This window comes from Pelodiscus sinensis, chromosome 1, assembly GCF_052426305.1.
Source record: "Pelodiscus sinensis isolate ZL-2025 chromosome 1, ASM5242630v1, whole genome shotgun sequence".
In the NCBI taxonomy this organism is placed as follows: domain Eukaryota; kingdom Metazoa; phylum Chordata; order Testudines; family Trionychidae; genus Pelodiscus; species Pelodiscus sinensis.
In genome coordinates, this window is record NC_143052.1 from 18,740,674 (window position 1) to 18,757,908 (window position 17,235).

The window sequence follows — 17,235 nt, forward strand, 5'->3', positions numbered from 1 at the left end:
AGACATAGATTCCAATGTGTAATTAGGAAATATGCAAGGGCAGAATTGAACGTGCTAAATGACAGCTGAAAGCCTAACATGCTCACATTCCCTGGCAATGTTTAAAGAACATTAATGACCCTTTTGCTAAACTCTTTTTTCCTAAAAATGTATCTGTACACATTCAAATTTCAAGATAATGGGCCAGATCCTCTGTTGATATAAAATGGCATAGTTCCATTCTTTTTTTGTGTAACTTTACATCCCGTGGAAAGGAGACCAAATGGATCAGTCACCTATAAAATATTATCACAATGATTTAGAGACAAATTTTCAGTTTCCATAAAGACCTGCCATCATTTCTAAGCCTGACATACAATAATTCGTATCTACAAATCCAAGCAGCTGTTCTTGTAGCTATCTGATTTATATCAGCAACCAGGTAGTTAGAGTCACAAACATTTCAATTTGTGTCCACATGTTAATTGTGTATGCAAAATATGGGTCCAAATCTTGTAAAGACAAGAGCTGCTCTTCAAAAAGAAGTCCTATATGCAAGTACCAGGCACTACTATTTAGAACTTTAGTGTAGACAAACTGGTGTCAGGAATCAATTATCAACACCACCTAAAATATTAAAATAAAAGCACGATGAACCCAACAAAAAGAAGCCTACTTAAGAAATGGATTTCACTTGGCACCACTTCACTGAGCCCTGACAAAAGTATTAGTAGAATTATCTTGTGTAGCACTCAAGTAAATGCAGATCAAAAACAAAGTATTGCAATTAATTGCAAATGATTAAAACTTGAACCTGAATCATATATTTGAATTTTTGACTTGGGTTATGGAGTTTTTCAAACAATCTTTTATACAGAAATCAAATTACATATTGATGTTGACCTATTCCTGTAACTGTATAACAAGAAAGAGAAATGTAACTAAAGGTGCATAAGAAAACATAACGTTGGACTCTTAGGAAATACATGTTGATATAAAATGATGTTTAAAAATGAACAAAAATTCCCACTACCCACCTTTCACTACTTTATTAAAATGATTTTCAGGCCTTACCAAAGACAAGCTGTTCATTTTGCCTAAGGGGATTGTGGAATCATCAAATTTCATAAGGGGGTTGTAGAATCTCCATCACTGAAGGGGTTTGCTTAGAGCAGGATTACTCAACACAAGGTCCGTGGGCCACATGTAACCCGCTGCTCATTGTTTTGCAGCCATAGTGTGGTTTGGGTTTACACGGGGCTCAACAAGTGGCCCACAGGTGGGATCCTTTGAACATGGCCTCCACTGTGAACCTGCTCCACAACGACGAGACGTCTTCCAGGTATGGTGAGCACTGAAGGGCGCAAGTGGATGGGATGGCTGGAACAGATGGGTACATGGTGTTGGCGTTTCTAGGCCTGAGGGGGGAGAAGCTGGGAGCACAGATGCAAATTGTGGGAAGTGCTTTATATTCATGCTTCTCAGTGTGAAATAAGCTATTTGCATGTATTTGCATATATATTTTCATGTACATGCAACCACACTTAAGTTGTGGCCTTCGGCATGTGCTGAGAATATCATTGTGGCCCCCAGGGCTTCCAAAGTTGAGTAGACCTGAGTTAGAGACACCTGTCAGAGATGATCTAGACAAGTGTTCTGAAAGTGTTGTGCAGCATCACTCTCAGAAACACATTAACTAGCCGTCCCAGTTTGTTTATTTACCGGCACTGCAGCCACGGAGCCAGGGGCGGATGTAAGGCAGGGCGAATGGGGCGGCCGCCCCGGGCTCCGCGCTTCAAAAAGCCCCACGCATGCGCCATGGCAAAGGGGGGCCCTGCAAAATTATGCTGCCCGGGGCCCCGCAAAACGGTCATCTGCCCCTGCACGGAGCCTCGCGGCTCCCATTGGCTCCGTTTCATCCTTTGCTGCCAAGGGGAGCCACGGGAAGTGGTGGCCCAGCCCACGCCACTTCCCGCAGCTCCCCTTGGCTGCAAAGGATGAAATGGAGCCAATGGGAGCTGCGACTCTGTGGTGGCCCCTCCCGCCTGAGTCCCCAACAACGCTACGATGCAGTTTATAGCTGGCCCTATGAGCAAGGCCTAGGCACTCTGGCCTGAGTCCACAGCGCAGTCACGATGCAGTTTGTAGCTGGCCCTTTAAACAAGGCCAAGGCCCTCCGGCCTGAGTCCACATCACAGTCTATAGCTGGCCCTTTAAACAAGCCTAGGCCCTCTGGCCTGAGTCCACAGCGCAGTCACAATGCCGTTCACGGGTTATAGCGGGGCACATCCCCGGGTAGGGAGACCCGAGCCCACCCTACTCCACCGGGTCCCAGCCCAGGGCCCTGTGAGCGACCGGGTAATGGGTCACTCACTTAGTTGGGCAGTCCGGCCGAAACGCACCGAGGTTCTCTGGGTGGGAGAGGCGGCACCCGCTCCTGCCCTGGGCCACTTCCTACCCAGTCCCCGGGGGTGCCTTCCCCTGTACCTGGCCAGCTGGCTGCGAGCTCTGTGCCGGCGTCCCCTCGGTCGGTAGTCCTGGGGTTGCCCCAACTCGCCTCCGCGTCCTTTTCCGCCTCTCCTGGCGTCCCCAGCAACAGCTGAAAGGGAGCTCCCTGCCCCGGTCCTTCTCCTCCGGCCGTCTCTCCAGACTGAGTCTTTCCCCAGGCTTTTATAGCCCTGCTGCAGCCTGGGCATGCTTGGTAGAGCTGTGGGGGAGGGACCTCTGCAGCCAGGTAACCCTGGCTGGGCCCTGTAGGTTCAGGCAGGGCTGCCTCGCCCCATCACAGACTCCAAGAAATAAACAAACTGTTTATTAATGTTTATTAATGTATTTCAGAGAGTGATTTTGTGGAACACTTTAAGAAACACTGATCTAGACAGTGCTTGGTCCTGCCATGAGGGCAAGGGACCAGACTCGATGACCTCTCAAGGTCCCTTCCAGGTCTAGTGTTCTATGATTTTGAAGGCCATTCCATGTATGCAAATACTAATCATCACATAGTGGATTGCCATGCTAATACTATTCTGTGTGATGCCAATTCATATGTCATAAATGATTGTTCATGCTCATTGAAAGGCTAAATTTACATGCTTGTCCCAAATAGTAGTTGTACACATAACTTGTAAAGAGAATAGGCCCTAAAACACCTGCAATGTTTTGAGTATGTCAAGATTTACTCTTAGAAGCTGAAACCAAATCTAACTTCTGCGCAAAACTTAACTTCATGGGAAGGTTCTTCACATGGTATAAATGGTGAAATCTACCAAACTGGGATAAAGCACCAGCAGCGCTGTTCCATGCATTCTAAGGGCTACACTGAAATCAATAGCCCCTGTGCCTCTGCCATATCAGGGAGGTTGGCCAGGAATCCTGTGGAATCAATGGCTAGATTGGCTGCCATTCTGACTCATAGAATCATAGAATCATAGAATAATAGGACTGGAAGGGACCTCGAGAGGTCATCGAGTCCAGCCCCCCGCCCTCAAGGCAGGATCAAGCTCCGTCTACACCATCCCTGACAGATGTCTATCTAACCTGTTCTTAAATATCTCCAGAGAGGGAGATTCCACCACCTCCCTTGGCAATTTATTCCAATATTTGACCACCCTGACAGTTAGGAATTTTTTCCTAATGTCCAATCTAAACCTCCCCTGCTGCACTTTAAGCCCATTACTCCTTGTCCTGTCCTCAGAAACCAAGAGGAACAAATTTTCGCCTTCCTCCTTGTGACACCCTTTTAGATATTTGAAAACCGCTATCATGCCCCCCCTTAATCTTCTTTTTTCCAAACTAAACAAGCCCAGTTCATGAAGCCTGGCTTCATAGGTCATGTTCTCTAGACCTTTAATCATTCTTGTCGCTCTTCTCTGTACCCTTTCCAATTTCTCCACATCTGTCTTGAAATGTGGCGCCCAGAACTGGACACAGTACTCCAGCTGAGGCCTAACTAGTGCAGAATAGAGCGGCAGAATGACTTCACGAGTTTTGCTTACAACACACCTGTTGATACAACAACACACCTGTTGATACAACAACACACCTGTTGATACACTTTGACATAGGCAGCTCTTCCTACAGCTTTGCTTAACATAAAATTGGAGGAATAGAGTCTCTTTGTGGCTAGGAGTCCCCCAGTGCAGAAGAACACTAGTTATTCCTCCAACTTTTAAAGCTTTCCACATGCCATGGGATTTCACTTTTGAAATGGTCAAGGCAGGGATATCCCTGTACAATTCATGAAGTAGCAAAGACAACCTTGGCAAATGAAGTGCCACTTCACATCAGCTGAGGATCTAGCCTCTTAAGTTTTTCTGTCCCTTACAAGACTAATGAGACAGTGTCTAGTTTGTAGTATATAAATGACATTACTAGTAATTGCTCCATTGTAAAACTACAGCTACTTTTGCTGGCATATCCCAATAACTGTAATTATGACTAAAACTCTGATATCATGTAGGTGCTTCATCCTTGAACAGGATCCTATTCTTTTGCATTTGTTAATGTAATTCTGGGTTTCCAATAATTGGTGATCACCACGAATGACACAGAAACATCCCCTTAATTGGACAAACAGCAAGTTGGAAAGGTTATGCTCGGACGAGGCTTAACTTACAATTAAAAACATCATTTGCTCAAATGTTTCACTTAAAAACCACGGGCTAACTCCTGAGCTGATATAAACTGGTGCAAAGTAGCTGATATAAACTGGTGTAAAGTAAAGTAAAGGTCTTCAAAGGAACTATGCCACATTTACTCCCACTGGAGTAATTGTATTGCTCCCACACTTTGTATTATATGGTGAAACATCATGTTTGCTTTTCAACCAATACTAACTCACATTCTTCAATCAATGAATGCCCCTTGGGTTATGTCTACACAGAGACTTGACTGCAGCATGTGTTGGCATTTCTGAACTAGCTTTGATCAGTTGCTAAAACTAGCAGGGAAGCTAAAACAACACCATGGGACCCATGGACTTGGTGTCTGGAACCCTGGGTGCACGTTTGGATGGTGAACCTATGTTGTTGTGTGTTCACTGTGATTATCAAATGAGTTAGCTTGATCCAAAGTAGCTTGGGTCTACCTACACATGCTGCAATTACTTCTGCCAATACCCTTGCACATACTCTGTAGGGGAGGATGGTCCTCCAACGCTGTGAAAAAAAATGATTTAACTGTATCCTTACAGGTTGCCTATTACTTGGAAAAGTGTACTCTGGACTTTTTCTAATGTGATGTATCGGGGTTGAGGGAAACATAAGGGAAGGTATAATTTAACAAAATTTTATGAGTTGTACCAAAGGTTTGTTAAATGTGCAGAAACCGGAAAAAGCAAATATGTTACAGGTGGTAGCATTATAGAACTTCAGATGTAATAACTTGAAGTTTTATGTACTTCATAAATCTAAGTTAAATTTAGAACTCCTTTATCAAGTGAGGAGGAGAAATGAACTGCAAAACAAAGTGGTCCCAGACCTTTTAGGTTCATACAGGTAACGATTATTTTTAATCGGAAGAACAATCACAAGAGACTTGGGAGGAAATACAGAGGTTGAGCATAGCTGGTGTAAATCACATATGCTCTGCTGAAGTCGATAAAGCTTCACCGATTTACACCCATTGCGGGTCTGGTTCTCTCTTTTGTACGTGCTTGACTGAGTATGCAAGAGCTGGGAGAGAGTACAGGGAGACATCTCCCACCATCCACTGCTAATACAAGAACCAGGAGGAATTGCTATTCCTGCTCTGAGCACATGTACTGTTGCCTGCCAGCTACCCCAAAGGCCAAGTCTTGCTCTTTCCCCCATCACTGCTGGCTTGATATGCAGTCAAACATATGCTGTATCTTGACTTAGTGCTGCTCTGTGTTTCTCTATACTTATGGTTGTTCCTTCACAGCACCATCTGACTCACAGTGATTTATAATAATAAGGGTAATACTACTTAGGGGCTGATCCTAAGGAGTCAATGGGAAATTTGCCATTGGTTAAATGGGAGCAGGACAGAGGCTTACATTTCTCTCTAAAAACCTTTATAAAAAAGTTGTGGGGAGAGTGCTGCCTCTTTGGGGCTCTCTTTTTATTGTCTCTGGCTCTTGTCTTTGCATTTTTAAGGGAGATCTTTTGGAAAACAGTGCTATTTTTTTCTCTCTAAGTGCTTCAGCTCTTCATTTCCAAATCTGGAACAGGTTTAAACAAGATCCTGCCTTTCCCTTTCCCAGGAAACTGGTGTAATTCACAATGTGTTTATTGGACTATGTATGTTTGCAGGGAGCATGTACACTCTGATGAATCAAACTGTGAGCGTCAACTTCTTGCTTCTGAGGCAGCACAGTGATACACCCGGGGTTCTGGAAGGATTTGTATAGTAAGGGGCACTGAGAGACATTCAGCCAAACTGTAAACCATGTATATGATGGAAACCACTTCAAAACAGGGGATGCAGTAGCACCCCTAGTAACCATAGTTTCAGCGCCTATGCTCCTTACTCTTATAGGATGGTAAGATTACAGCTCAAAGGTGGTGTTCAGGCTCATCAAGACCAAATGACAGTAAATTCAATGATTTTAAATGTCTGGATAATTATAGTTAATCAAAAAGAAGCAAATGCAAATAACTGGCTAGCGCTCTAGGGACAAATTCATCCCAATGTCAAAGTCAGTGATGTTGCACCAAGTTTGGATCTAGCCTCTGATCATCTCATCCATAAATCCTTGATAAAGTGTGTGAATTTTACTGTTTGCTCGTAAAACAGCCAAATGTAAAAGTAAATGACCTCATACATGCTATCTCTCTGCAGATAGCTACAGTTGGCAGATAGCCAGGAATTGATTGACACACATCTTACGGAACTAGACTTAATTAATATGTCTACCAATTCCCAAATGGATCTCAGGAAGCAGAGAATCTGCTTAACGCAGTAAGCAATGGCATACTGTGTGTGGTCAAGAGACAATCACTAATTGCCAAGACTACAAGGCTTAAAGAGGCCAAAAGCACTCCACTCATTTCCCCCAAAACCTTATGCCTAGGACATTAAGAAGGATGCATGTTTTGAATGTTAAAAGATATTTGTGTAGGGAAAAAATCACTCCCAGACTGTTAAGCCATCACTCAAATGATCTGATATTTTTAAAATACAAAGCAGAATCCAATTTTTAAGTGATAGAGGGTGTCCTCATTCATTTAAACAAAGATGTCTTTATTTTCCTGGCAATCTGCAATCCTGAATGTCAACTCCATGAGGTGACTGTAATGATTATGCTTCAGTGATCAGAGCAAGTCAACATAACACAATTGTGGATTCTCCCTCACTCCCAAAACACAACAATACCCCCCAGCTTTATAAATTAAGCAAGTGATGGCTGGGAACACATCAAGAGAACTCGTTCTATGAATTGAAAGGATCCAGAGAGCAGTCGCCACATAAGCCATATAGAGAACAAAGGCAAAGTGGCTTCACTTATATTATAGACTTATGCTAATATTACAATAAACATTTAACCTTTTAAGACAGAACAAAGCAGAAAATCGATCAAACTAAAGACAACAACCCCTCCCCAAATCCTGGCTAGGTAAAACAGCACAGCTCTACTGATTTTAGTGGGGCAACTCCAATTTACCTCAGAGAGGATCTGGCCTACCCATTTTATATTTAGTTAAAAAAAGCAGAATGAGCTCATCTAAGTCTATTCCATGCTTCCTGCAGCATAGAGCACAAAATTGGCATTCAACAAGTAAATAACAACAGGAAGGGGAGGGAAAGCAGGGACAAGGGTAAGAAATAAAAAAACAGGCTTGATTTGAGCCAGCAAAACTGTGTGTGTGTCAGGACAAATTGTAGAGCTGAGAAATATGCTTGAGTGGCATTGTGTCTTTATTCCCCGATGGGAGAAAGCTGTTTTGGTGTCAGACTCTGCTGACCAGGAAGAGGCCTAGAGGATAAAGCTGGCAGCAGAACAAAGGTGTCGATAATATTGTGTCTTCAGATAGCTGATATCTGCCATGAACAAAAAAGGAAGTACATCTGATTTTATATAACAGACAAAGCGGGTGTATTTTTAATTTTGTTTGTAATGGTTTAATGATGTTTCAATGCAAAATTAGTAATGATTCATTTTGGCAGGAGAGGTCATGGCTAAAGTTGATAAAGTTTTCCTCCTCCCCCAAGGAAAAGTAGTATAAAAAATTCTGTGTTTACCTCAGGATGCCGTCCAATTTCAATATACGTGCAAACTGGATGAAAAGCCCCAGTTCCGCAGGCGTACAAGTGTGTCTGGTTGTAAGCTTTAAGCACCTTGATAAAATTGGCGCATTCTTTCTGTGAAGGAAAGAAACACATACAGAAAGTGAATTCTAGCAGGGAGCATGAATAACAGACACTCCTATGCATTAGGCATCATTAGCAGAATGAACAGATAGTATATTTATGGTCCTTTCATGATTTTTGTAAGGCTTGTTTATTATTGGCATTTCATTGCTATTTTGAGTTAGGGCCTACCCATCATAGCTAAAACAAGAATACATAGTGACAATTTCCCCTTTTTTTGATTGAGGTAGTCTCTGCTTTTGGATGTAAGTTATTTCTTCATTTGCAAAACAAATCTCATGGGGTATGTCTACACTAGCACCCTAGTTCGAACTAGGGTGGTTAATGTAGGCAACTGAAGTTGCAAATGAAGCCCGGGATTTGAATTTCCCGGGCTTCAGTTGCATATTGCCGGGCACCGCCATTTTTAAATGTCCGCTAGTTCGGACTCCGTGCCCGCGGCTACACGCGGCACGGACTAGGTAGTTCGGATTAGGCTTCCTATTCCGAACTACCGGTACACCTCGTACCCCGGAAATTCAAATCCCGGGCTTCATTTGCAACTTCGGTTGCCTACATTAACCACCCTAGTTCAAACTAGGGTGCTAGTGTAGACATACCCATGTATGGAAACATGGTTGCCCAGAATAAAACAATTATGAGAAATGTCTTCCAGGACTTTAACAGGATTCCAAAAAGAGCTAGAAAAAATCATGGCTATTAGCCATGATGGGTAGGAATGGTGTCCCTAGCCTCTGTTTGCCAGAAGCTGGGAATGGGTGACGGGTGGATCACATGATGATTATCTGTTCTGTTCCTTCCCTCTGGGGCACTTGGCATTGACCACTGGTGGAAGACGGGATATTGGGCTAGATGGACTTGCGGTCTGACCCAGTATGGCCGTTCTTATGTTCCTGTATTTCATTAATTAATCATTTGAAAAAAGATGGCCCAGATGGGATGAACTGATATAAAATAAACCATTGATATAATATTTAAAACAATAACACACATACTATAGGATGAACTACTCTAGGCTATGTCTACACTACCACCCTAGTTTGAACTAGGGTGGTAATGTAGGCAACCGGAGTTGCAAAGGAAGCCCGGGATTTGAATTTCCCAGGCTTCATTTGCATAAAGCTGGGCGCTGCCATTTTTAAATGTCTGCTAATGCAGACTCCGTGCCGCGCGGCTACACACGGCATGGACTAGGTAGTTCGGACTAGGCTTCCTAGTTCTAACTACCGTTACTCCTCGTGAAACGGTAGGAGTAATGGTAGTTCGGACTAGGAAACCCGGGCTTCCTTTGCAACTCTGGTTTCCTACATTACCACCCTAGTTCAAACTAGGGTGGTAGTGTAGACATACGCCTAGTCCCTCACTCTCTGGTCTGGCAACATCCGTGGTCCGGCATGATATTAGTCATCCAGATGTCCATTTATCATGGGTGTGGCCAAGTTTCCTGCAGTCCCATAAACTTTGTTTATCGCCCCCAGTCCAGGCTCTCAGTTCTGTGCTGTTACTTAGCTCAAATTTACTTAGCTCTAAGAACCCAATAATCAGTGAAAGTGTTGGTAATGCTCCTGGACAATATTGACCTCCTGTGGTTCAGGAAATTGTCTGATTTAGCACTCGTAAGGTCCCGACGGTGCTGGACTTGAGAGGTTCAATAGCATTTCATAGCCTCTGCTACCTCAGTTCTACAATAGTTACTTAGGCCTCTATCCTGCAATGATTATGCACATGTTTAACTTACTCACTGAAAAGCCACTTGGACTACTCACAATACATAAAGTTAAACATGTTCCCAAGTCTTTGCAAGACCCAGGTCTTAAATTTTATACTTGCTTTAAGGAAATAGTCACAACTTGTATTTACCTTTAATAAAAACATACAATTCTTTATCTGTCTAGCTAATGAAAACTTATACCATTACAAAGGAAAGACACTTTAAAAATTAATTTGCTCATCGTCATGTATTTGGTATCCATTTATTTACTATTTTGCATTTTCTTCAGTTTGAAACATGAAGATGAATGTCAGTGTCACTTTGTGATATTTCATGCTCTGACATATGCTGTAAAGCAGCGGTCTCCAGCCTTTTAAAGGATGAGATCACTTTTTGAATTTAAGTACAATCCAGGATTTACCTCAAACTCAAATACGTTTGCCCCACCTCCTTCATGCCCCTTCTGCAAGGCCCTGCCCCTGCTCCCTTCATTCTCCCTCCCTCCCCCATTCTCTCTCCCTTTCATCAGGCAGGGGCAGAGGATTGGGGTGCAGGTTTTGGTCTTGGGCTAAGGGATTTGGAGTGTGAGAAGTGTTCTGAGCTCAGCCTGGGGCACAGGTTGGGTTCAGGAGGGGATACATGACCTTGACAGGGATTCAGGATACAGGCTCCAGCTAGACACTGCTTACCATAGGTAGCTCCTGTGTGGTAGTGCAGTGGTGCTAAAGGCAGGCTCACCCCTGCCCTGGCCCTGCACCACTCACATAAGCAGCCAGCAAACTCTCTCCATCCCAAAACCTGTTGCATCTCTCATTCCCCCCCACCTCCTACTTTCTGTGGAAGCAGAATACGGGGTGGGAAAGGGAAATAGCTCCACAGCAAAGGGAGATGCACAGCAGTGGGGTGAGGGGCAGCTGAAGTGCTGCACTTGACAGTCTCTTGGCCAAACCAGTCAAGATCACCTATCAGAGGCTCCAAGATCTACCAGTAGATCCCTATCTACTGGTTGGTGACCACTGCTGTAAACCATGGATTGCAAACACCGCAGAGAAACATTTAAATCCAAACAAAACAAAAGCTGTTTTCACTGAAAGATAATTGTTAACAAAATTGATGGAAATATTGTGTTACTATTTGGCTGTGTTCAACTTTATAAAAAGATCTAGAATTTTTGACCCAATTTAACAGTTTTTTTCCTACTAAATACTGTTCTTAAAATTTAATTTACCTTTATTTGTGAAGGAAAAATTGAAGTCAACAGCAAACAATACCAAGTCAGAGAGGGAACTAATGAGAAACATTGAACTTCTATTGCCCCACCACTGGGAACAAGCAGAGATTATGGTCTTAGTCCTGAATATTGATTCATGAGATATTGCTGTGTGGAGACCCATTAACTTCAACGAGGCTCCATGCAGGTGCAGTCTCCACTCATGCGGAAAGCTTGAAGGTTCAGGGAATAGTGGCCCAATGCTTAAATCCCTACCTACATAGAACCTCCATTGACTTCACTGGATTGTGACATCAGACCCTGTGGCTTGCTTGTGAAGAGCGAATGAAAGACAGACTCTAAAACACAAACCATGGCTCTGCCAGAGCAGGTGAGATTACAACCCTTAAGACTCCTGTAGGCTACCACTAGGCAAGCTATAAACAATTCAGTACAGACAATGCCACCCTAATGTATTGTAAGATACACAGGACATTGTTCTTCAGATTTGTTTTGCTTATGAGCATTTGCATAAAATGTACTGACATTGTATTAAAAAGAACACCCCCAGAGACACACACACAGTCTTACAACATGGTTGGCTCCAGGGCTGACCAGACAAGTACACAGGTTATCCATCCAACTGAGATAGAAGAGAAAACACAGAGGTAGTAAAGAGAATCCAGCAGGAAATTGAAAGCTGGAGATGTATGTTTTGCAAATGTTCTCTCTCTATTTTTTCCAGTTTGATCTCTCTTAATAAGAATAGAAAGACATTATATACCGACAGACACACAAACCTATACAGACATTTATTGTTTTATATAGACACGTGGGCTACCATTCAGTGCTACAGTGATAGGGGTTAAATGGTTAAATAGAATAAATGATTGTAGTTTCATTTAGAGTTAGTATATTATTCTTCAATTCTCTCATTTTTTGTGTGTACAGTTGCGTAAATGAAAGAAGGAAAAAATCTCTTGAAAGTATTTGAGTATTAACACAAGCAATACTAGAGATGAGCAACAGCTGAAACTATCTGCTCAAACTCTTTCATAATGGGGTTTCATGAAATGGGCCAGTATATGAATTACCCTTGAGTTGGCTGTATAAAATTGGTAACTGGCTGATGAGATTTGCAAAAGGATGCTGATTTTGCTCACATCATGGGCCAAATTCACTTCCACTGTAACATCACTTAGCATTGCACAGGCCTTGGCGTGTAATTATTTAAAACAAATCTTCATTTAAAAAAAATCAGCTGAACAAAATACATTGCAAAGTCAGGGGGAACAAACACATACCATGGACCATATGGACTGATCCCTAATTAGTGCAAATCGATTCAGCTATATTGAAATCAATGTAATTACATTGATTTACACCCGCTGAGTATCTGGCCTGCATGTACTCACATGCTAAACAAAAACAAGCAAATACTGCTTATCTCCAGTGCTGAGTGAGAAGGTATGAAATTACTACATGCAGTAAGGGCTAGATCGAAAGCTCATTAAGTCTGAGGCCAGATTCTGCTCTTATTTCCAGGAGTGTAAATCAGAAATAATTCCACTGGCTTCGGTGCAGCTACAACAAATTAAACTGGTTCTGATGAGAGAAGAAGTGAACACCTTCCATGTCCTTCTATGTGCCACAGTAAGCCCTCACTTGCTTTAGATTTACAGCACTGTAACTCCATTAATGTCAATAGAGGTACTCCAGAATTACACCACTATAACTGAATGGAGAATTTAGTTTGCTCTCTCTGACTTTTAATTCCTCCTTGATCTCCAGTGCAACAGATTTTAACCATAGATGTCTGAGAAACAGAAGAACTAATTAAACACTAGGGCTGTGTCTACATTGGCCCCTATTCCGTAATAGGGATGCAAATGAAGCACTTTGGAATAGTCAAATCCACGGGGGATTTAAATATCCCCCGTGGCATTTGCATTAACATGGTTGCTGCTTTTTTCCGGCTTGTAGATAAGCCGGAGAAAAGCTCCAGTCTGGACGCGATCCTCCGGAAAATAAGCTCTTTTACGGAGGATCTCTTATTCCTACTTGAAAGTAGGAATAAGACTTGAAAGTAGGAATAAGAGATCCTCCGGAAAAGAGCATATTTTCCAGAGGATCGCGTCCAGACTGGCGCTTTTCTCCGGCTTATCTACAAGCCAGAAAAAAGCGGCAGCCATGTTAATGCAAATGCCGCGGGAGATATTTAAATCCCCCACGGATTTGCCTATTCCAAAGTGCTACATAGAATCATAGAATCATAGAATAATAGGACTGGAAGGGACCTCGAGAGGTCATCGAGTCCAGCCCCCCGCCCTCAAGGCAGGACCAAGCTCCGTCTACACCATCCCTGACAGATGTCTATCTAACCTGTTCTTAAATATCTCCAGAGAGGGAGATTCCACCACCTCCCTTGGCAATTTATTCCAATATTTGACCACCCTGACAGTTAGGAATTTTTTCCTAATGTCCAATCTAAACCTCCCCTGCTACACTTTAAGCCCATTACTCCTTGTCCTGTCCTCAGTAACCAAGAGGAACAAATTTTCTCCTTCCTCCTTGTGACACCCTTTTAGATATTTGAAAACCGCTATCATGTCCCCCCTTTTTTCCAAACTAAACAAGCCCAGTTCATGGGCATCCCTATTACGGAATAGGGGCCAATGTAGACACAGCCTAGGGCGGAGATACTTACAGCAATAAACCTTTGACTATAATAAATATATATATATATATAACATTCAAAGTTTTGAGTCTAGCTAAAACTGCTAATTTAGCTTCCCTCTGTTTTACAGCTGCATAAAGTATCCATTAAAATCTGTAAGAGTAAATTCTTATACACCTCCCTACCAGATTAGGTTTCTTTATATATTTTACAGGACTGTAAAAAAAGTGGGGGGAGGGAGGGTATTAGACCACAATAAATGACATAAAATAAAAGTTACAATTCGGATTTAAGCCCTCATCTAGTGAATAAGTTCATAGTGAGGTCTCCTGCTCTGTCATCAGGTCAATCCTGCTTGCACTTAAGATCATGGCTAGACACTCCTTCATTTTTAAATCTGTACAATCTTTTTTTGTTACATATTTGTACAGTGCTGAGCACAATGTGGTCCTGACCCATGACTGGGACTTCTAAAGTGATGATGATGAGGCAGAGGAATCAGTCTGTCTGATTCACACAGTTGCAACAGTGGCAATGATGTAATGCAATGTGTGGCACTGTTGTGAGTCACCCATACTACCTGTGCAGTTATGGAGTAAGGATGTTAAATATTGGTTAATTGAATAGCCAAGTAACCTCATGAATTCTCCTGAGGAGCCCTCTGCCACTCTGCGCTGCTGCCTCTATATCAGAGGCAGCAGCAAGTGGTGCCAGGCGGGAGCTGGCCTGTCAGGGGAGCTATTATAAAAGCCAGCTCCCCTCCAGGATTGGTTGTCTGTTGCCCTGTGCTGCTGTCTCTCATAAAGAGGCAGCAGTGCAGGGTGACAGCAGCCCCTATTGGGGGAATGGGGCATCTGAGATCCCAAACCCAGTGCAAGCCAGAACTGACCTGGGCTGCCTGCCTGCCCGGCTCCTAATACACTTTAAATACAGAGCTGCAAGGGAGTTGGGTCCCAGATCTATCATGAGCTAGGACTGAGCCAGGCTGCTCACCAGCCTGCTAAAAAATTTACTGGTGGCGGGGAGGGAATGCATGTTTTTTATAGCATTAACCTACATGCTTTTGCTTATTGGTTAATCGGTTAATTGACTACACTATTACATCTCTATTATGGAGTGAACCTTCTGAGAAAAATGACATTCTGGTATTTCAGAGCAACCTTTCATTTCTCTAGGTTTGTGGTCTTGTCTCATGGGAAAAAAAAGAATCTGTAATGTAACAGTTTTCACAGCTTCATATGAATTCCTGCAGGCTCAACATCTTAAAACAAGTTGACACCAAAGAATCTACTACAATAAGGGAAGGTGTGGGTGTGTACTGGTTAGATCAGTGCTGGGTTCAGGGCTAGTCTACAGTATTGTGGCACATCGGCATAGCTGCACCATTGCAGCTGCACTGCTGTAGCATTTCTGGTGAAGACGTGCTGTGTCAGCAGGACAGCACTCTCTCTCATCAGTAAAATGCCAGCAGTCTACTGCCAACATAGCACCAGTGTGGACACCATTTTATGTCGATGAAACTTATGTCACTCATCAGGGTGGCTTTTTCAAACTCTGAATGACATAACTGACATCCGTTATGCAGTAGGGTAGGTAGAGAAGCCTTCAGACAGTTGGCTTGGACCACTGGGTTCTGCCCATAGTTTGTTATAACTGACTTTGGACAACCCACTTACCCTCTCTGTGTCTATCAAACAGAGATAACAATATTTACCTGTCTCACAGATATATTTTAAACATTAATTAATTAAGCTTTAAGGTGAGTGCAGAGTCTTGGAGGAAAGACTACATCTAAGAAAAAAGGCCCAGAGCCTTAAAGGTACTCACCTTCGAGACTCTGGGCCAAAGTTATGGTTGACAGCCTGTTCAAGCCTTAAAGGTGCTACCAGTTTTGTTAGGTTCTGCTTTTCCATCGCTTGCTAAAGAGGCTGGTACACTGGCTTTCACATACCTCTAACTGTGAAATCTGGCACAGAAATCTTCTTCAAGTTGGTGACTGAGTGTGTCAATTTCACTACAAAGCTTCCATCCTGCCCTCCTGGCTCAAGGCCTGGAATGACATAGTCTGTCTCAAACTGGGCTTGTCCCACTTGGCAGCAGGACATATTGATGTCATGCCCTCAGGCCAGCAGGATATTGTTAATGTGAGGGACAACGCCAGCAGAGTGGAGTATTTAAGTACATTGAGCTCAAAGTATAAGACACTGGAAGTGAAACAAAGATAATACAAGAAATATAATGTGTCAGTTAAATATAGCAGTAAAGAGAATTTATCTATAGGAGTGGCAGGAACAAAACGATCAGGAAGTAACCAAGAGCCAGAAACTTTAATGAACAAATTGTAAGGGAATTTAAAATGCTGCATGTGCCTTAATTTTAGATGTATTGTTCATTTGTTTAGGTTTTTTACTCATTTCTATTAAAAAACAAGATATTTTTTAATGATGGACATTTCTTCATCAGGATACAACAAATGTTTCTTTTCAAGAGAAATAATGGAAAGGCCATTTAATATGTTGTAGCTTTGGAACTGGGTATCACAAACTTCTGCATGCATGTGACAGCAAGATAGGTTTCTTCAAATTATTTGTAATTTACTACTACTACTGCTACATAGAATGCTAGAGCCTATAAGATCTTTACTAGCATTACAAAACCCCTGTGGGGGCAAGAAAGCACCATTTTACTTTATTAAATATGGGAACACTGGAACTGACACACTGAATCAGACATCTGGTCCTTCTAGACCAGTCTCCTGTCCGTGACAATGGTCAGTATCAGATACTTGACAGGAAAAAATTGCATAAGGTAGTCAAGGAATAATAGGGCATTGGTGATGTTTTTTCCTACTCCCCATCGCACTGAATGATGATATATGCCCCGAGGCATGAGGGTCAATAGAGACATGAAGCACAAAGCATACGTGACTGTATGTGCCACATAATGATTCAGTGTATTAGCTCTCTGGAGTTCTTGGTTCCTGCTCCTGTGCTCAGGCGTCATTTTTATTATTATGATCCTACTCACACTAAAGTTAATGTAAATCAAGATGCTACATACATTGGCTTGAACATCTTCAGCTGGTGTATATTACTGTAGATTGAAATCAAAGTAGCGATGACAATTTACGTCAGCTGAGAATCTGTACCAGAATAAGGTACAGGCCAGTGACAACTCACTTGCAGACAAAACTGTAGCTAATCTGCAGATGAGAAGGCTTTAAACTGTCAAATATGATAAGAGCCGGATCCACAGGCTGCTAGACTCAACACTCCTTGTTACAATCCCTAATTTTCTACTCTTTTTCCATACAAATATGCATATATA

At 42.5% G+C, this 17,235-nt stretch overlaps 1 protein-coding gene across 5 annotated transcripts in view; it reads right to left on the reverse strand.

Moving 5' to 3' along the window:
- SEMA3A (semaphorin 3A) overlaps window positions 1-17,235 on the reverse strand; it is a 435,303-nt gene that overhangs the window by 118,448 nt on the left and 299,620 nt on the right. For 4 of the 5 annotated variants that reach the window (XM_006117134.5, XM_006117137.5, XM_089778433.1 and 1 more), the window contains one exon: window positions 8,182-8,301. In XM_006117134.5, the coding sequence (XP_006117196.2) occupies window positions 8,182-8,301 (120 nt within the window). Of the gene's footprint in view, window positions 1-8,181; window positions 8,302-11,249; window positions 11,269-17,235 lie in introns of those variants that run through there. The other variant, XM_075926316.2, reaches the window with a different exon arrangement.